At 39.2% G+C, this 15,873-nt stretch overlaps 1 protein-coding gene across 5 annotated transcripts in view; it reads left to right on the forward strand.

Annotated features, from left to right (window-relative positions):
* Positions 1-15,873, forward strand: part of ints2 (integrator complex subunit 2) — a 69,036-nt gene that overhangs the window by 38,206 nt on the left and 14,957 nt on the right. For 4 of the 5 annotated variants that reach the window (XM_087977202.1, XM_087977201.1, XM_087977203.1 and 1 more), the window contains 10 exons: positions 330-398; positions 3,637-3,771; positions 5,379-5,555; positions 6,577-6,685; positions 7,787-7,891; positions 8,966-9,130; positions 9,449-9,650; positions 12,385-12,510; positions 13,739-13,940; positions 15,361-15,597. In XM_087977202.1, coding sequence (XP_087833328.1) covers positions 330-398; positions 3,637-3,771; positions 5,379-5,555; positions 6,577-6,685; positions 7,787-7,891; positions 8,966-9,130; positions 9,449-9,650; positions 12,385-12,510; positions 13,739-13,940; positions 15,361-15,597 — 1,527 coding nt within the window. The remainder of the gene's footprint in view (positions 1-329; positions 399-3,636; positions 3,772-5,378; positions 5,556-6,576; positions 6,686-7,786; positions 7,892-8,965; positions 9,131-9,448; positions 9,651-12,384; positions 12,511-13,738; positions 13,941-15,360; positions 15,598-15,873) is intronic. The other variant, XM_087977204.1, reaches the window with a different exon arrangement.

Raw genomic sequence — 15,873 nt, forward strand, 5'->3', positions numbered from 1 at the left:
TGAGGATATGGGTTTTAGATTAGCTCACATTTGTGAAGGATATGACGTCAGCCTGAATAGCATTGGAATAACAATGTCCGATAGTAACTGACATATGTGAAGGTTTCTCTGAAAAATAAATTGTCTGCATTGTCCATGAAGGGAACCTCCCTTCACCAGCGGTTGCTTTGGACATATCAGCAATATGAAATCAGAAAATGATTCATAGATAATACATTTGTAGATGGAACTTTGCTTGTTGGGGCCGTTTTGCAATGGTGCTGCTGTTTTTGGTCTTGTTTTCTGCATTAAAACTAACAATAAGCACCTTTTTATAATGTCTGTCTTAGATTGCCATTAAACCAAGTTCACTGAACAGAATGAAAACCATCTTCACACAGGAAATATTTACAGAGCAGGTAAACCCACAGCTTGCACATATTTTTTATCTTTGCATTCATACACAAGGATGATTTTGGTAAAGTTTTCAATTCTTTTCTATTCGAATTATAAATCATTATACTTGAGAATTTCACCTATACTCTCTTCACTTTGCCTTGTTTCTCAGCAAATGTAGGAAAAAGAAATTGAACTTGCACAGGCGTTATAACCTCTCACTGAAACATCAAAATGTGTAAGTTTGAGGACCTATGTCATTGAACTATGTGTAAAAATGCCCTCCCCACTCTGATACAGCAATGAGCTGAATAACTAGTTAAAAACAATGACTGCAGATGCTGGAAACCAGATTCTGGATTAGTGGTGCTGGAAGAGCACAGCAGTTCAGGCAGCATCCAAGGAGCAGTGAAATCGACGTTTCGGGCAAAAGCCCTCCTGATGAAGGGCTTTTGCCCGAAACGTCGATTTCACTGCTCCTTGGATGCTGCCTGAACTGCTGTGCTCTTCCAGCACCACTAATCCAGAATAACTAGTTGATCTGTTTTTGGCAATGTTGATTTGAGGGAGCACCATTTTCCAGGAATGATTTGAAATTGCTGTGGGATATCGTAATCTTAAAAAATAGAGTTAATAGGACTTCAGCTTAATATCTTCCAACCTAGAGCATTGCCTTTGCGTTCCAATATAGTTATTATATATGACGATGATACACTGATAAGAAATCTCTACTTTTCTCAGTCACCTAAGCCATGCGGATCCAATTGGTGCCGGTTTCAATCCTGATATTGAGTTAACTGATTGGTAATGGGGCAACATTGTGGTCACAATATTAAGCTTGCAAGGGGAAGCAGTGAACTGAATTCTCACACCTGTGTTATCCAGTGAATCTCACATGAAACCTGTATATGATTAGTTGATTGGTGACTCACTGTGCTGTTGGTCTCAGCTTTCCTGTAAACCACTACCACCACCACCACAACCGGATTGTGTTGGAATGTTTTCACAGCATGAGTGAGAAGTAGTAGGTGTAGACTAGAAGGAAAATCTTATAAAGTTGTAATTGGACACAAACAAGTATGAACTGTCTACGAATATAAATGGCTTTACCTTTGCTTGTGTGGGAGGCACAGTGTGAAACACAGACAAATTCAATAGAAACATTTACTTTTTTAAAAACATTAAGTCTTATGTAAGAAAGTGCAAATGCCACCTAGTTCCCAGTGCCCAAACACCAACTAGGTAGGATATTTTAATCAACTGGGAAACCAAAAATGCTTCCTCCTACACCAGTGCTGAGAAATACAAGTTCTTGCTTTCTATATTGTCTTGTTAAAGATTTTTGCTATCACCTTTTTTGTTTAGTTATGTATTTACAGTCTGTGTGAAAATGCAAAAATGCCTTTCATTCTGCCTCTGTAACCCCATCCTACTGAATAGCATTTAGCCCATAATGTTAGGGATAGTATATTTAGCATAAGATAAGGATTAGCTCATTACATTATCCCAACTCTATTCTGTTAGTCATTTTCAGGATGGAAACCTGTAACTAGTGAAATGCCACAAGTATCAATGGAGCCACCATTATTTACAATATATGTTCATGAGATTCACGATAGCACTGAATGTACTATTGCTAACAAAATTAGGTGGAAGGCAAGTTGTGAGGTCCACAGAAGGATAAAGGCAAGTGAGTGAGCAAAAATTTGGCAAGTGGAATATAATGTGGAGAAATGTGAGGTTTTGCACTTTGGTGGAAAGAATAGAAGAGCGGAAAATAGGAAAAGTTTATGGAAAGCTGCAACAGAGGAGGATTAGGGAGTCCTTGTGCATGAATTACAAAAGGCTAGTATCCAAGTTAGTCGATAATTGGTAAGACAAATGCAATGTTGTTCTTTATTTCAAAAGGAATGAAGTGTAATAGGGAAGTATTGCTAATCTATACAAGGTAGTAGCTGGAAATGTGTTGCTGGAAAAGCAGGTCAGGCAGCATCCAGGGAACAGGAGAATCGACGTTTCGGGCATAAGCCCTTCTTCAGGAATGGGGAAGAAAGGCTTATGCCCGAAACGTCGATACCCCATTCCTGAAGAAGGGCTTATGCCCGAAACGTCGATTCTCCTGTTCCCTGGATGCTGCCTGACCTGCTGCGCTTTTCCAGCAACACATTTCCAGCTCTGACCTCCAGCATCTGCAGACCTCACTTTCTCCTCAAAGATTTCAACCTACTGCGAATCCTCTTACAAGGATGCCTTCCTTGAAGAAGCTCTCTTCCTCCCTCTACAAACCCCATTCCTGAAGAAGGGCTTATGCCCGAAACGTCGATTCTCCTGTTCCCTGGATGCTGCCTGACCTGCGCTTTTCCAGCAACACATTTCCAGCTCTGATCTCCAGCATCTGCAGACCTCACTTTCTCCTATACAAGGTAGTAGTCTGACCACACCTGGAATTTTATGAATAGTTTTGGTTCCCTTATCTAAAAGATATACAGGCACTGGCAGCAGTCCAGACAATGTTCACTAGGTTGATTCCAGGTATGGAGGAGTTTTCCTGAGAGGCAAGGTTAAGCTTGTAGTCATTGGAGTTCAGAAGAATGAAGGGAGATTTGATACCAATAAAATTCTTACAGGACTTGACAGGATAGATGTGGAGAGGTTGTTTGTGCTTGTGGGAGGACCTAGGACCAGAGGATGTAATCTGAGAGTAAGGGGTCATCCATTTATGACAGATGAGGAATTTCTTCTCCAAGGATATTCTACCTGTGGAATTCTTTACTACAAGGAGCTATCGATGCTCAGTCATTTCATTTTTTGCAATGTTGAGATAAACAGACTGATTTTTTTTTTTCATCAGTAAGAGAAACCAGGATTGTGAGGATAAGGCATGGAAGTGGAGTTAATCAGATCAGCCATTGAGTGATGGAGCACATCTAGTGGGCCATAGGTCTCATGGTGTTCTAATTATTTTGTGGAATATCCAGCTGTTAAGAGAGTACATTTCCAGAACTGCTGGAGCCTGTTCATAATCTGTTATTGGATCTTGCATAGTAATGCTTTACCCTGCTAATTCTTGTCTGGCCAGTACCTCAGCACTTTCTGGGCGCCTAAGGTCAGAGGGAAAGAAGGATGACAAATAGAAATCTCCTTGGTACCATTGTGCAATGCAAGATGTAGGATAAATTTTGATACTGTACATTTTAACAAATGAGTTCAAATTTTAACATTCAAAGTTAATCACATTCTTGTCATTCTTTCTCATTCCAGGTAGTAACTGCTCATGCTGTACGTGTACCTGTAACCAGCAACCTGAGTGCTACCATAACTGGGTTCTTGCCTATACACTGTATTTACCAGTTGTTAAGAAGTCGTGCTTTCACTAAGCACAAAGTTTCCATCAAGGTAGTGACATGCCTTTTACAGCATTTCTTATTTTCAGAAATATCATTTCTTTATATAATATGGACTTGTATTTTGCCTATGACATTCTATGCAGTTAGTTTATTAATGTAAGATTCTTTTTATTATTATTTGAGATATTGATGGAGGAGGGAAGGAGATTTCAGACACTCCAGTGGCCAGAGTCAGCAAGTATTTTGTAATACATGAAAATTTTGTTACGTAGCAAATTTTAATTGTAAGCTTTGACATCCAAATGTAACTTAAGTGATAACAGGAAACAAACCTTTGTGGACAGCAAGTGTGCATGCTTTGCAAAATAAGCTTCTGTGGAACATGAACTGGTTTGCCTAATCAGGCTGTTTCTTTATTCCACGATGTTCTGTACAAGACTAGAATTAGAAAAAATACATTTTAAATATATAATTTAAACTGGTGAAGTTCTTACATCAAAATATTGTTTAAAATTAGCTGGTTAACATTTCCATTTTATGTTGGTGATGAAGTTTCACCGTAGTGAAGGCTATGAGAAATGCTGTTTTCACAGTTCAACATTCAGGGTCAATTTGCAATAGTCAAGTGGTATCTTCTATGCATGCAGCCAACACTGGACAGTCAGTCTCCACTCATTTGAACCTCAGTGGGGAAGAGTTTATATATGTTTTCATTGTCAGTTACAGCCTCTGACAAGCTGATAGTTGTGTTTCTGCACAGTAATTGCAATGCAGAGACTTTGTATTCTCCTTCCGCAGTGTGTATTCTGCATAAATGGCTCATGCGGGCAAGATGGTGGTGTGAATTGATAATGTTTGGGGCCATCAACAATATGGCAATGGCCTTTCCCATTTAATTCGGTTATCCTTTGCATTGTTTGTGTGTCTCCTATTTCTTAATCAAGTCACCCAGCATCATTACATACATTTTGGTATTCTAGCTGCTGGTCCTAATTACCACTGTAAATAAATCAAAATTTTGCACCTTTTAGTGACAACCGAGAAAGTTAGTAAATAATCTTGATATCAAGCTCTCTTTTTTTTTTCCCTCAACACCAAGCAATATCTATTTAACAGCACAAGTGTAAGTACTCGAAAGTTGAGTGCCATCCTGACTGAGGGATTGAAGCACTGTGAAATCCTTTATATACCTCATGCTGAGAGAGAGAGCGAGGTTAAATTGTTGAGAGCAACACTAAATTTAACATATAATGTCCTCTTCGCAACAATTTGAAAAATGCAGAAAAGCTCATGTAAATGAATGATCTATGTCACTTTCTACCATAAAGCAGAGAGAATAGTCTGCCTACAGAAAAGGATTACTGCATAATATGAAGTCACTTTCTCTTCCTTATCCTTTACTGTGATGTTGGTCATGGGAGATATGAATGTGGAATATCTATACTAAATAACTGCTGACAATCTATTGAGAAAGAAACTTTATGAAATGGATAATGAAGCAAGTTAAAAATAGTATCAAATAAAGAGATATAGAATGCTGGACACTGTTGACTGCAGCTTGATCTTTAATACCCAGAAAGTCTTTGTAATTGTTTCCTTTCAAATCTGGTGTGAATAGAGATTACATTTTTAATATTTTGTGGGTCACACTTCTAGGATTGGATTTACCGACAAATGTGTGAAACAACAACCCCTCTGCACCCTCAGCTAATTCCTCTAATCGATGTTTACATCAACTCCATTCTGACGCCAGCATCCAAGGCTAATCCTGAAGCTACAAACCAACCAATCACCGAACAGGAAGTCCTCAATGTGTTCAATGGCCTCACTTGGGTGAGAACATCATTTTTTTTTGTGTATTCAGGAAGAAGTTGTGGTATATTCTGTATAAATTAAATAAATGCTATATCTTTCATGTACTAACCCTTCTGAACTCCTACCCTGCCACAGTTCAGATTCACTGACCAGATGTCTCTTTAAAAACATCACGTGTTCCGATTTTGCCTTGTTTCAGCAGTGTATATGAGTGTCTTTACTGAGAAAGTGATGTCACAAATTGAAGAAGGAAGTTATGCAGTGTTACCATTTTCTGCTTCTAGCCCTTGGCCATATTGTCTTGTGAACTGGTGCATTAAGCAAAAGAAATCCCAGTCCTTTATATCTGAGCCAAACAAACCATGAAAGTCATATATTTGATCCGGTCGACATTGAGTTATGCTTGGGCAACTGAAGGGGCATCGGGTGAGCATCTTTGTACCCGATTGGTATTCAGGGAATGACATCCTTGCGGCAGTGCACGAGTGTAAATGGCACATAACAGATAAGGATAGTTAGGTTTAGCATGACACCTAAAAAATTGCATGGTCGACCTAAACTTGGAACCCATACCCCAGTATACGGCTATAAAAATTTTCAAGCTCCCAACTGGGAATCAAAGTTAAATGCCCACTTTTTAATGAATAGGAACATTAAATTCGATTCTCATTGTGCAATCCAGTATGATGTATGTTAAATTGATTTGTTGGTATAAAATTGCGATGACTACTTTGGAACTAGTTTAATTTTCTATTTATTGGCTTGTATTCTAGTAGAGCTGCTGGGACTAAAACAAAATGAGAAACATTCCACCCCAATGAAGATTTTGCATTCCACTGAACATTCCTTCTGTTTTAATCCTGGATGTAACAAATGATTTGACTGTATCACTGTTAAAAATTATGGTTAAATGCCGGTTTGTTTTGAAGTTGTGACTGAAGATGAGACTGAGAAAAGTTGCAAAGGCATAGAGCATTTAAAAACAAAATCAATAAATTCATAGGAGCCACTTTAATAATTTTCCTATATTTGTGAAAAGGGAGAGAACAACCGATGTCGACAAAGGCACAGCATCACAGCCCAGCTTCTGGTTCTCTATTACACACTGTCGTATGAGGAGACTCTGCTAGCCAATGTGAAACCATTAGGTATGTGTACATTTCTGCCTCTGTTTCATTTTGACATTTCTTGTAAGCCCAGAGATGTTTTCCTGTAACTACAGTTCAAGGTAAAGGCAGGTGTGTGCACATGCACGTATTCTGAGATGGTCAGATTCCTCCACATCGCCCTCCTCATTGCACCCACTGTCGGTCAGCTTTTGAGGAACTTTCATAATTCCTGAATCTGTAGCCGAGCTCAATCTATTTTAAAAATATTTGTCACTTTTTCAGAAGACTAGCCTGCAGAACATAAACAGGACAGTTTAAATATGTTTCCTGGACAGAACGAGGACACAAATTATTCATTTCACCCATGGCTGTAGGTTTACATTCTTGCCCATAGACGTGAGCATGAAATCCAGTTGACCTTTCGGTATAGTACTGAGGTTCACAACTGCTATCTTTCAGATGCAGCTTTAAAGCAAAGGTCTAACTCTTCTCTGAAGTGGATGTAAAAGATCCCACAGTGTTTTTTGAAGAGTGGAATGTTTTCCTGACAACTAGGCTAATATTTAAATCGCAGCCAACACTGCAAATAAAAACTGATTACTTGCTCTGGTGTGAGGAACTTCTTGTGCCCAAATTAATTGTCTGTCACGTTTCCCACATTACAACCGTGGCTGCACTTCAAAAGTTCTTCCTTAGCTGCAAAGCCCTTTTAGGTGTCCTGCAGTGCGCTGTAATGTTTATTGTTGCTTTGTTGGATAGGTATCTATCAACAGTTCTTAAACTGAGTTGCCTGAAGGAAGAAAAACTGAAAGAACTGTGGATTCTGTAAATCAAAGACCGAGATTGCTGGAAGAGCTTAGGAGGTGTGGCAACGTTGTGAAGAGAATGAGAGTTAATACTTCAGGCCGAGTGACCCTTCCTCAGAAAGATCTGAGTGTTCTGAGGAAGGGTCCCTAAACCTGAAACATTAACTCTGATTCTTTTGATCCATGAAGATTTGGTTTCACTTGAAGTGTGGAATTTTTGTCTGTTTTGTTTTAAACATTAATATTTTAGGATTACTATTCAGACTATTCTTGGTGAAATGGTTCATTGGTGGATATGCTGACTATTTTCTTCATTCTTCCACATTTCTAATAGCGGCCGTTCAGAAGAAACCCAAGTCTTACTCTGCAGCACTGATGGATCAGATTCCTATCAAGTATTTAATTCGCCAGGCACAGGGGCTTCAACAGGAGCTCGGAGGTAAATGTAGAAGCTTCACTTGTTCGTTCAGACTCAGTTGGAATCCACAGGTTCTGATCTAAACATATTCTAACAAAGTCCTTGTACTTTTATTATATTTAGCTGCATGTATTTGGAGACACATCCAGTAAAAATGAAGTTGTTTTGGAATTTATTTCTAAGAATTATGATGAGAGTTACCCAGTAGTTCTTCAGGTTTGTACCAAAACAACTCATTTGAATGCTTAAAATTGAACTTGGTACTCTTAGCCAGGAGAATGGAGGGTAAGAAACAGCTGGAATTCTATCTCTCATTAGCTGGCCATGGGCCAGTGCAGGATGTTTGATGAGAATGGGATTAAATTTTGATAAAACAGAAATGCTGGAAGGGTCACTCGGCCTGAAACATTAACTCTCCTCTGGTGGCATCGGTGAAGTTAAAAGGGTTAAAATTTAAAATTGGGACTTTCCATTGGAACTGGGAAGAGTTAGCAACGTAAGAGGTTTGAAGGAAGTGATATGCACAGCGTCTGGGGAAAGGTACAAAAGAGGTCTATGATAGGGTGAAAAGCACTATTATGTAATGAGGGTTGATGGTTTTCGGGGCCTCAAACTGTTAAACATGACTGGAAGTCTGGGAAGTAGAAACCAACGAATGGGATCTATTCCTTGAGCTTACGTAGGGCTTCATACTACACAACCAGAGATCAAGGATAGAAAGATCGTGACCGATGCAAGGTTCAGAATTTAAATAACAAGCGACTAGGAATTCACAGATTGAACACTTATCTGCATTTGGTGTTTCCAATCTGGAGCAGATTGTTGTGAAAAGTTTGAAACCCTAGAAGGAGGAATTGCACTGATTGGTTTAAGCTCAGCACAATACAGCATCGTAAAGCAGGTTATTCATCAAGAGTTTGTTTAGGGCTTCCAGAGAAACCATCTAAAACAATGTATGACCTAATAAGGAGTAGTGGGAGAAGTGGTCATTTGATGTAACTGAAGAATAACTGTTGATTGTGATTTTCTTGAATTTTATATCTGTGTGCAACAAAGCATGTTCTGACCTGATTTGAGGTTTTCCCTGTCCGCCAGGCCTTCATTCTGCATTGTTGCGTTTGCTGGCAACGAATTATCCTCACCTGTGTATGGTGGATGACTGGATGTGTGAGGAGGAAGTGACTGGCACAGAGGCACTGCTCTCCAGAATGCTGCTAACCAGCCGGGCCAAACGCCATACGCCCAAGAAGCTGCAGGAAGGTACTGGCATGAAAACTGACTTGTAGTTGCATGTACAAACCACAGGTACCTCAAAGGAGTTCAGATAATATCTATAAATCATTTAAAAATCACTAGTAAAACAACATTTTGTTGACCATTTCACAATTAGAGTATTTTGGTATTGTGCACAGATATTATTATATCAGTTTGCTGCTTGTAGCAAATCTATTATTGTTTTCATCTTGATTACTTTTTTTTGGTAATTGCCTGATATTTGAGGGTTTAACCTGCATTTTGACATTCTTTGTATCACTCACTTATCTGCTGTACAATTTCCATTGATCCTGTCATCTCCAGCTTTCCAGTCGGCTTCTACCAATTACACTCAACTGATGCAGACCTTGGAGGACTTGACGCTATTATCTGCCAGTGAGCTGATCCCATTTGCAGAAGCATTGATGTTGGGTTTGTATCGGTTGCTTGATTCAGATGTTCCCCGACGAATTCTCCAGACAGTAAACCAGCTTTGGATGCTTCTCAACACCGTTATGCCAAGGAGGTAGCAGTGTCTTTATTACCTAATGACTCACTTAATTTATGTTCTGTGTTAAGCATAATTGCCTTGAATAATCTTGACAGAAGGTGATCGATAAAAGCTCTTTCTGCAGCTTATTGTCATCTTTCTAAACTGTGTTTTGGTGAAAGTTTACCATTTTATAACCGCCCACTGTCATGAATTAGAAAATGCACCTATATTATATTCAGTCAGAAGGGACTCTGCTCAGTTGAGTGGTCAAGAGTCCACACTATAAGTAATATCAGTCTTGTCAGTTTTTTTTCATGTAAATGTCCTGACAAGCTTCAGCAAATATTCTTTTGCCAAGACTAATTCTCATCAGCAAAGACTGACTTGAGCTTTGACGTTGTAACTGAGATTTCATTAATATAACTTGAGACAAATACCTGTTGTTTATGTTCAGATCACTTGTTTTAAATATGTTATCCAAGCCAGTAATTGCAATTAGCCTCTCCTTTTCTAAAGATACCAACTCGTGCTGGTTACAGTTCACTTTAGGGTTCCCATGGACCCCAATAAAGTTTTAGATTAGATTCCCTACAGTATGGAAATAGGCCCTTCAGCCCAACAAGTCCACACTGACCCTCTGAAGAGTAACCCACCCAGACCCCCACTCTATATTTACCCCTGACTAAGCCACCTAACACTATGGGCAATTTAGCATGGCCAATTCACCGGAGCATCTGGAGGAAACCCACGCAGACACTGGGAGAATGTGTAGATTCCATACACAGTTGTCCGAGGCAGGAATTGAACCTGAGTCCCTGATGCTGTGAGGCAGCAGTGCTAACCGCTGAGCCACTCTGCTGCCCCTAAATTTCTTCAGGAAGAAATGTAAACTTCCATTGGGTAGCTCAATGATTGGAACGTAAAGATTTCCCATTTTAAGATATTGAAGGTGTATTCCTATTGTTTTCTCAGCCTGCAATCTACGACTTGAGGTTTTCTTTTCCTGTGGACTGACCCTATCACCCAAGCTTGCTAACACTTCCAGCCTTATTTTAACTCCACATGAGCATTGTGTTTTGGTTCTGAATCTGAACATAAGCTTTCACCTGCATTCCTGACTGCAAATAACAAAGACTTTTTTGGCCTTTAGGTGTTCCTTCTCATTCCAGGCAGACTCAAAACAGTGATAGAACAGATAATCAGCCTGTAAACTAATCTTCAAATAAGGGGAAAGAGTAGGTCATCAACTCCATAATCCTGCTGTACCATTCAATAATTATAACAGAGCTGTTATATTTATAACCTCATCCACATCCCTGCCTGATAACCTTTCACCACTTTTTTCTTACCAAGAATCTATTCACCTTTGCCTTAAAAATATTCAAAGACTCTGCTTTCATGATGAGTTCCAGAAAAATGCAACTTTGAGAAAAGAATGTGTCATCTCCACTTTAAATGAACAACCTCTTAGTTTTCATTCTCCCATGAAAAGAAACTTCCTCTCCACAACCAGCCCTGTCAAGTCACCCCAGATCCTATATTTCATAGCTTTACAATGATCTTCACAATGGTTTTTTCCACATCCATCTCCTTGGTAATATGAATTACATGGACCTTGTATCTAGGTAGAAATGCTAATTAATTATCCTTGAAAGCCTACCTTTTGTACATAGAATCATAGAGATGTACAGCATGGAAACAGACCCTTCGGTCCAACCCGTCCATGCCGACCAGATATCCCAACCCAATCTAGTACCACCTGCCAACGGGCCTGCCCATATTCCTCCCCAAACCCTTCCTATTCATATACCCATCCAAATGCCTCTTAAATGTTGTAAGTGTACCAGCCTCCACCACATCCTGTGGCAGCTCATTCCATACACGTACCACCCTCTGCGTGAAAAAGTTGCCCCTTAGGTCTCTTTTATATCTTTCCCCTCTCGCCCTAAACCTATGCCCCATCTTGGAATTAAGTGGTCATTTAAGGTATTTACAATTTAATATTTTCAACACTTGCCGATTCATTGGTGTGTCTGTCTCCACTATTAACTCAAGCTGCTGCCATTATCAAATCTTCAACAATGAAACCAGAAGACATGCTATCAGGCAGATGTCAGCAGAGTGTAGTTCATGGTATCCCATTCGTTCTACTTCAAATTTATAAAAAGTGCCAAGACATAAACACAACAATTGTGTTGCAATTGTAACACAACTGCTTCTTCTAAATGAGCAGTCTGCAATATGTAATCCTTTGAAGGTGAACATTGATAGGGTATGCAATAATGAAAAGCATCACTACAAAATCTAATCTTGACATTCAACCATGCATTTTTGCCAAAGGTATTCACAAGAAAATAATCAAGAGTAGGACCTTGTTTCTTGGACTAGAGGGGGAAGACAAGTTGGTGGTAATAATTGTAGAGCTTAAAGTGAGATCAATTAACAAAACTGTGATTAAGGATCCAACTTGGACTCTCCCGGTTTCCTCGGCCGTTTCACACTGACTGACTAGTAAGCATTGCTGCAGTGTTATTTTTAAATCAACCTATCCGTCTTAAGATGCAGAATGTGAAGTGAATGTTTAGGATCTGCATCATGGTTCTTGCTTAATCACTCTAATTACTTCCAAACTTTCATTTTAAAGCACTTTATTATTAGAAGAGCACATTAAAAATGGCTTCATTCTATAAGGATCTTGGTTGATTACCGCCTTGTCGGCTTTCAATAACCTATGAAACATAGCCAATGTCATGTTTTTGTTTTGAAGGCTGTGGGTGATGACAGTGAATGCCTTGCAGCCAAAACCCAAACTGCTTCGCCAGCAGAAATACACACAGAATGACTTGATGATTGATCCACTGATTGTATTGCGATGTGACCGTAGAGTGTACAGGTGAGCCACCAATAGCCACAGGATGCTTGACTCAGTAGATAAGTTGTTTCATAGTGATGGACTTGCTCAACCAAATGGGCCCTGTCCTATTCATGAACATTCTAGTAAATTTTCAGTTTTTCAAGATCCTCTCATTAATTAATTACTTTACGTGAAGAGCAAATAGGGAGAGCATAAAGCCCCTTTAAAAGTCAGTGAAGTCAACTGTGTGTGGAACTACAGGAGATGGGAGAGATACTAAATGAATATTTAACATTAGCTCTTACTGTGGAGAAAGAAATGGAGGTTAGGGAACTCTGGGAAATAAATACTAATGTCTTAAAAACAGTCCACATTACATAAAAGGAGATGCTGGACATCTTGAAACGCAAAGGTGGATAAATCTCAGGAACCTGATCACATGTATCCCAGGATGTTGCAGGAAGTTAGGATAGAAATTGCAGGGCCTCTACAATAGATATTTGTATCACCTAGAGCCACAGGTGAGATGCTAGAGTACTGGAGGGTGGCTAATGTTGTGCCTTTATTTAAGAATGGCTGTAAGGAGAAGACTGGGAACTTTAGATGGTGAGTCTGACATCAGTGATGGGTACATTGTTGGAGGGAATTCTGAGACTTAGGATTTACATGCAATTGGAGAGGCAAGGTACGATTAGGGTTAGTCAACATGGCTTTGTGTAAGGGATGAGTTTTTTTGAGGACGTAACCAAAAAGTTTGAGGCAGATCTATATATCGTCTACATGGAATTCAGTAAAGCCTTTGAAAGGTTCCACATGGTAGACTAATTAGTAAAATTAGATGACTTGGGATTCAAGGAGAGTTTGCCAACTGAATACAAAATTGGCTTGATGGTAGGAGACAAAGAGTGATGGTGTTGTAGGATTGTTTTTTGAACTGGAGGCTTGCAGCTGGTGGTGTTGTGCCAGAATCTCCGCTGTGTGCACTTTTGTTTGTTGTTTATATAAATGATTTAGATGAGAATTTAGGCATGGTTAGTCATTTTTTGGATCACACCAAAATTGGTAGTATAGTCGATAACTTTCATTATCTAAGATTACAAAGAGATCTTGATCAATTGGACTAATACTGAGCCCTAGTTACCCCAACTTCCATTGAAATATGAAAGCCAAATGCACATTTTCTGAATGGATCTATGATGTTCCATGTCTACTATTTTAAGGATAATCTGTTGTTTCAATGTCTTTAATATTTGTGTCTTATTCCAAGGTGCCCTCCGTTAATGGACATTACCTTGCACATGCTTAATGGATACCTTCTAGCTTCAAAAGCGTACCTAAGTGCTCACTTGAAGGAGAATGTGGATCAGGACAGCAAACCATATCAGAATAACACCATGGGGGTAGTTGGGCAACCTGAAGCCCCAGAAGTCACAAGAGAGGAGCTAAAAAATGCTTTGTTGTCAGCCCAGGTAAAACACATTCTGATCACAGAATGATCATGGTGCAGAAGGATGCCATTTGGCCAAACCATCATGGTGTATGCTGCAGCATCTTGAGTGTAAACCAGTATGCGTAATGAAGTAACTGACTGTATTCTTCATCTTTCGGTGAAGGAGAATGGAATTTAGAGCAGCATGGTAAAGGTTACAATGTCAAAGCAAAGGCAACAAGAAAATCTTTGGAGACGGTTAAGGGACTAAAAGTGGATAGATCCCCATGCCCACATCCTATGATTCCAAAAGGAGTAGCTGCAGTAATAGTGGTGCTAAATGTTTTTGGTCCCAGCAGATTGGAAGTTAACATTGTAAAACTGCTATTGTCGAACTGAGGGAGAGAGAAGAAATTGAACTGTTTATTCTACGTCACTGATTTTACGAAAGTCATTTTTTCAGGATTTAACTGAGTAATGAAGAGGTTAGAGTAATGGGGAACCTGGTAGATGTTATATATTTTGGATTTCCATAAGTCATTCAATAAGATGCACACAAAATGTTAAATTATGCAAGTAAGGTTCTCAAGTAGTTGGAGAATAAAGTTTTCGTGTGTATAGAGGATTGATTAGGGTACTGAAAGCAGTGTAGGGACAAACTGGGATCTTTCAAGTTGGTAAGCTTTTTCTAGCAGTGTACAGTACAGAATAGTACTGAAGCTTTAGCTATTTGGAATTAATTTGCACAGACAGTAATTTTTCTATGTTGATTGCACAAAGCTAGGTGAGATTTCAAGTGAAGGGATAATACAAGGAGGCTGCAGAGTTATAAAGAAATTGAATGAATGGGCAACGTTGGTAGCTGGAGTATAATGTGGCTACAGGTGAAATTATTCACTTGGTAGTAAAAATAAAGAGTCATACATTGAAACTTTCAAATGTTGATCTTCAGAGAGATCTGGGTATACTCCTACAAGGCACAAAGCAAAATCAAAAATACACACGTTACTGGAATACTCCAGTCTCTCCATACTCCAAGAATCCCCTAGTCTTGAAATTCCCCATCTTAGGGAATTCAAACCATGCCTTTAGCTATTTTAGAGTTTGAATCTATGTATCAGAGCATTAACTAAGGTTTTGGATTACTTGTCCAGTGACATTACCATTACACCACCGTCACCTCTCCATCTGTCCCAGCCCTTCATGGCCCTGCAAATGTTTCCCACTTGAAATATTCCTTATGAGTTATTATTGAATCTTCATCTTTACCCTTTGAGACAATGCATTTAAAATCATAAAACTGTGTGGATTTGATATGCAAAAACTGCAAGTAATCAAAATCAGGTCAAACTGAAAGAAAAGTGTGTTTGTATGCAGCCTTTCAGTAATAGCATTAGTTTGGCAACTCAAAACAGAAAAGGTAAATCTGATGCCATACATAAACAAACTCTCCTTTACAGGACAGTGCAGCTGTTCAAATTCTATTGGAAATCTGCTTGCTTACTGACGAGGAGCGATCACATAGTGCAGGAAAGGTCCTGAAACAGCAGGATCAAACCCTCAATCTGACTGAACCTTTGGAGAATACTCAGGCAACTTTATTGAGCAATGTCCGGGAAGTGCAGTGTCTCATCTGCTGTCTCCTGCATCAGATGTTTATTGCAGATCCAAATATTGCTAAACTTGTTCACTTTCAGGTCAGTACTGTATAGTTAAGTTGCATTTCTTGTATTTCTCTATATGCTTCACAGGAAAAAGCATATTTCCGAAGTGTGCACTTGTACTTGAAACAATTCATAACAACAGTGAGATAGTTGACTGGTTTAATCTCTTTTTGGTATTACAATTTAAATGAAGAACGCTAGTCTGAACACTAGGGGAACACAGAAGTGATCCATATTTTCTGTTCACCCCCACCAGCAGAGCAGGCAGTGGTAAGGTGATATAAAAACACAGAATGCTTCAAAGTATTA

Source organism: Chiloscyllium plagiosum, unplaced genomic scaffold, assembly GCF_037043375.1.
Source record: "Chiloscyllium plagiosum isolate Xiang-an unplaced genomic scaffold, Cpla_swu_hap1 HiC_scaffold_31, whole genome shotgun sequence".
Taxonomy (NCBI): Eukaryota; Metazoa; Chordata; class Chondrichthyes; order Orectolobiformes; family Hemiscylliidae; genus Chiloscyllium; species Chiloscyllium plagiosum.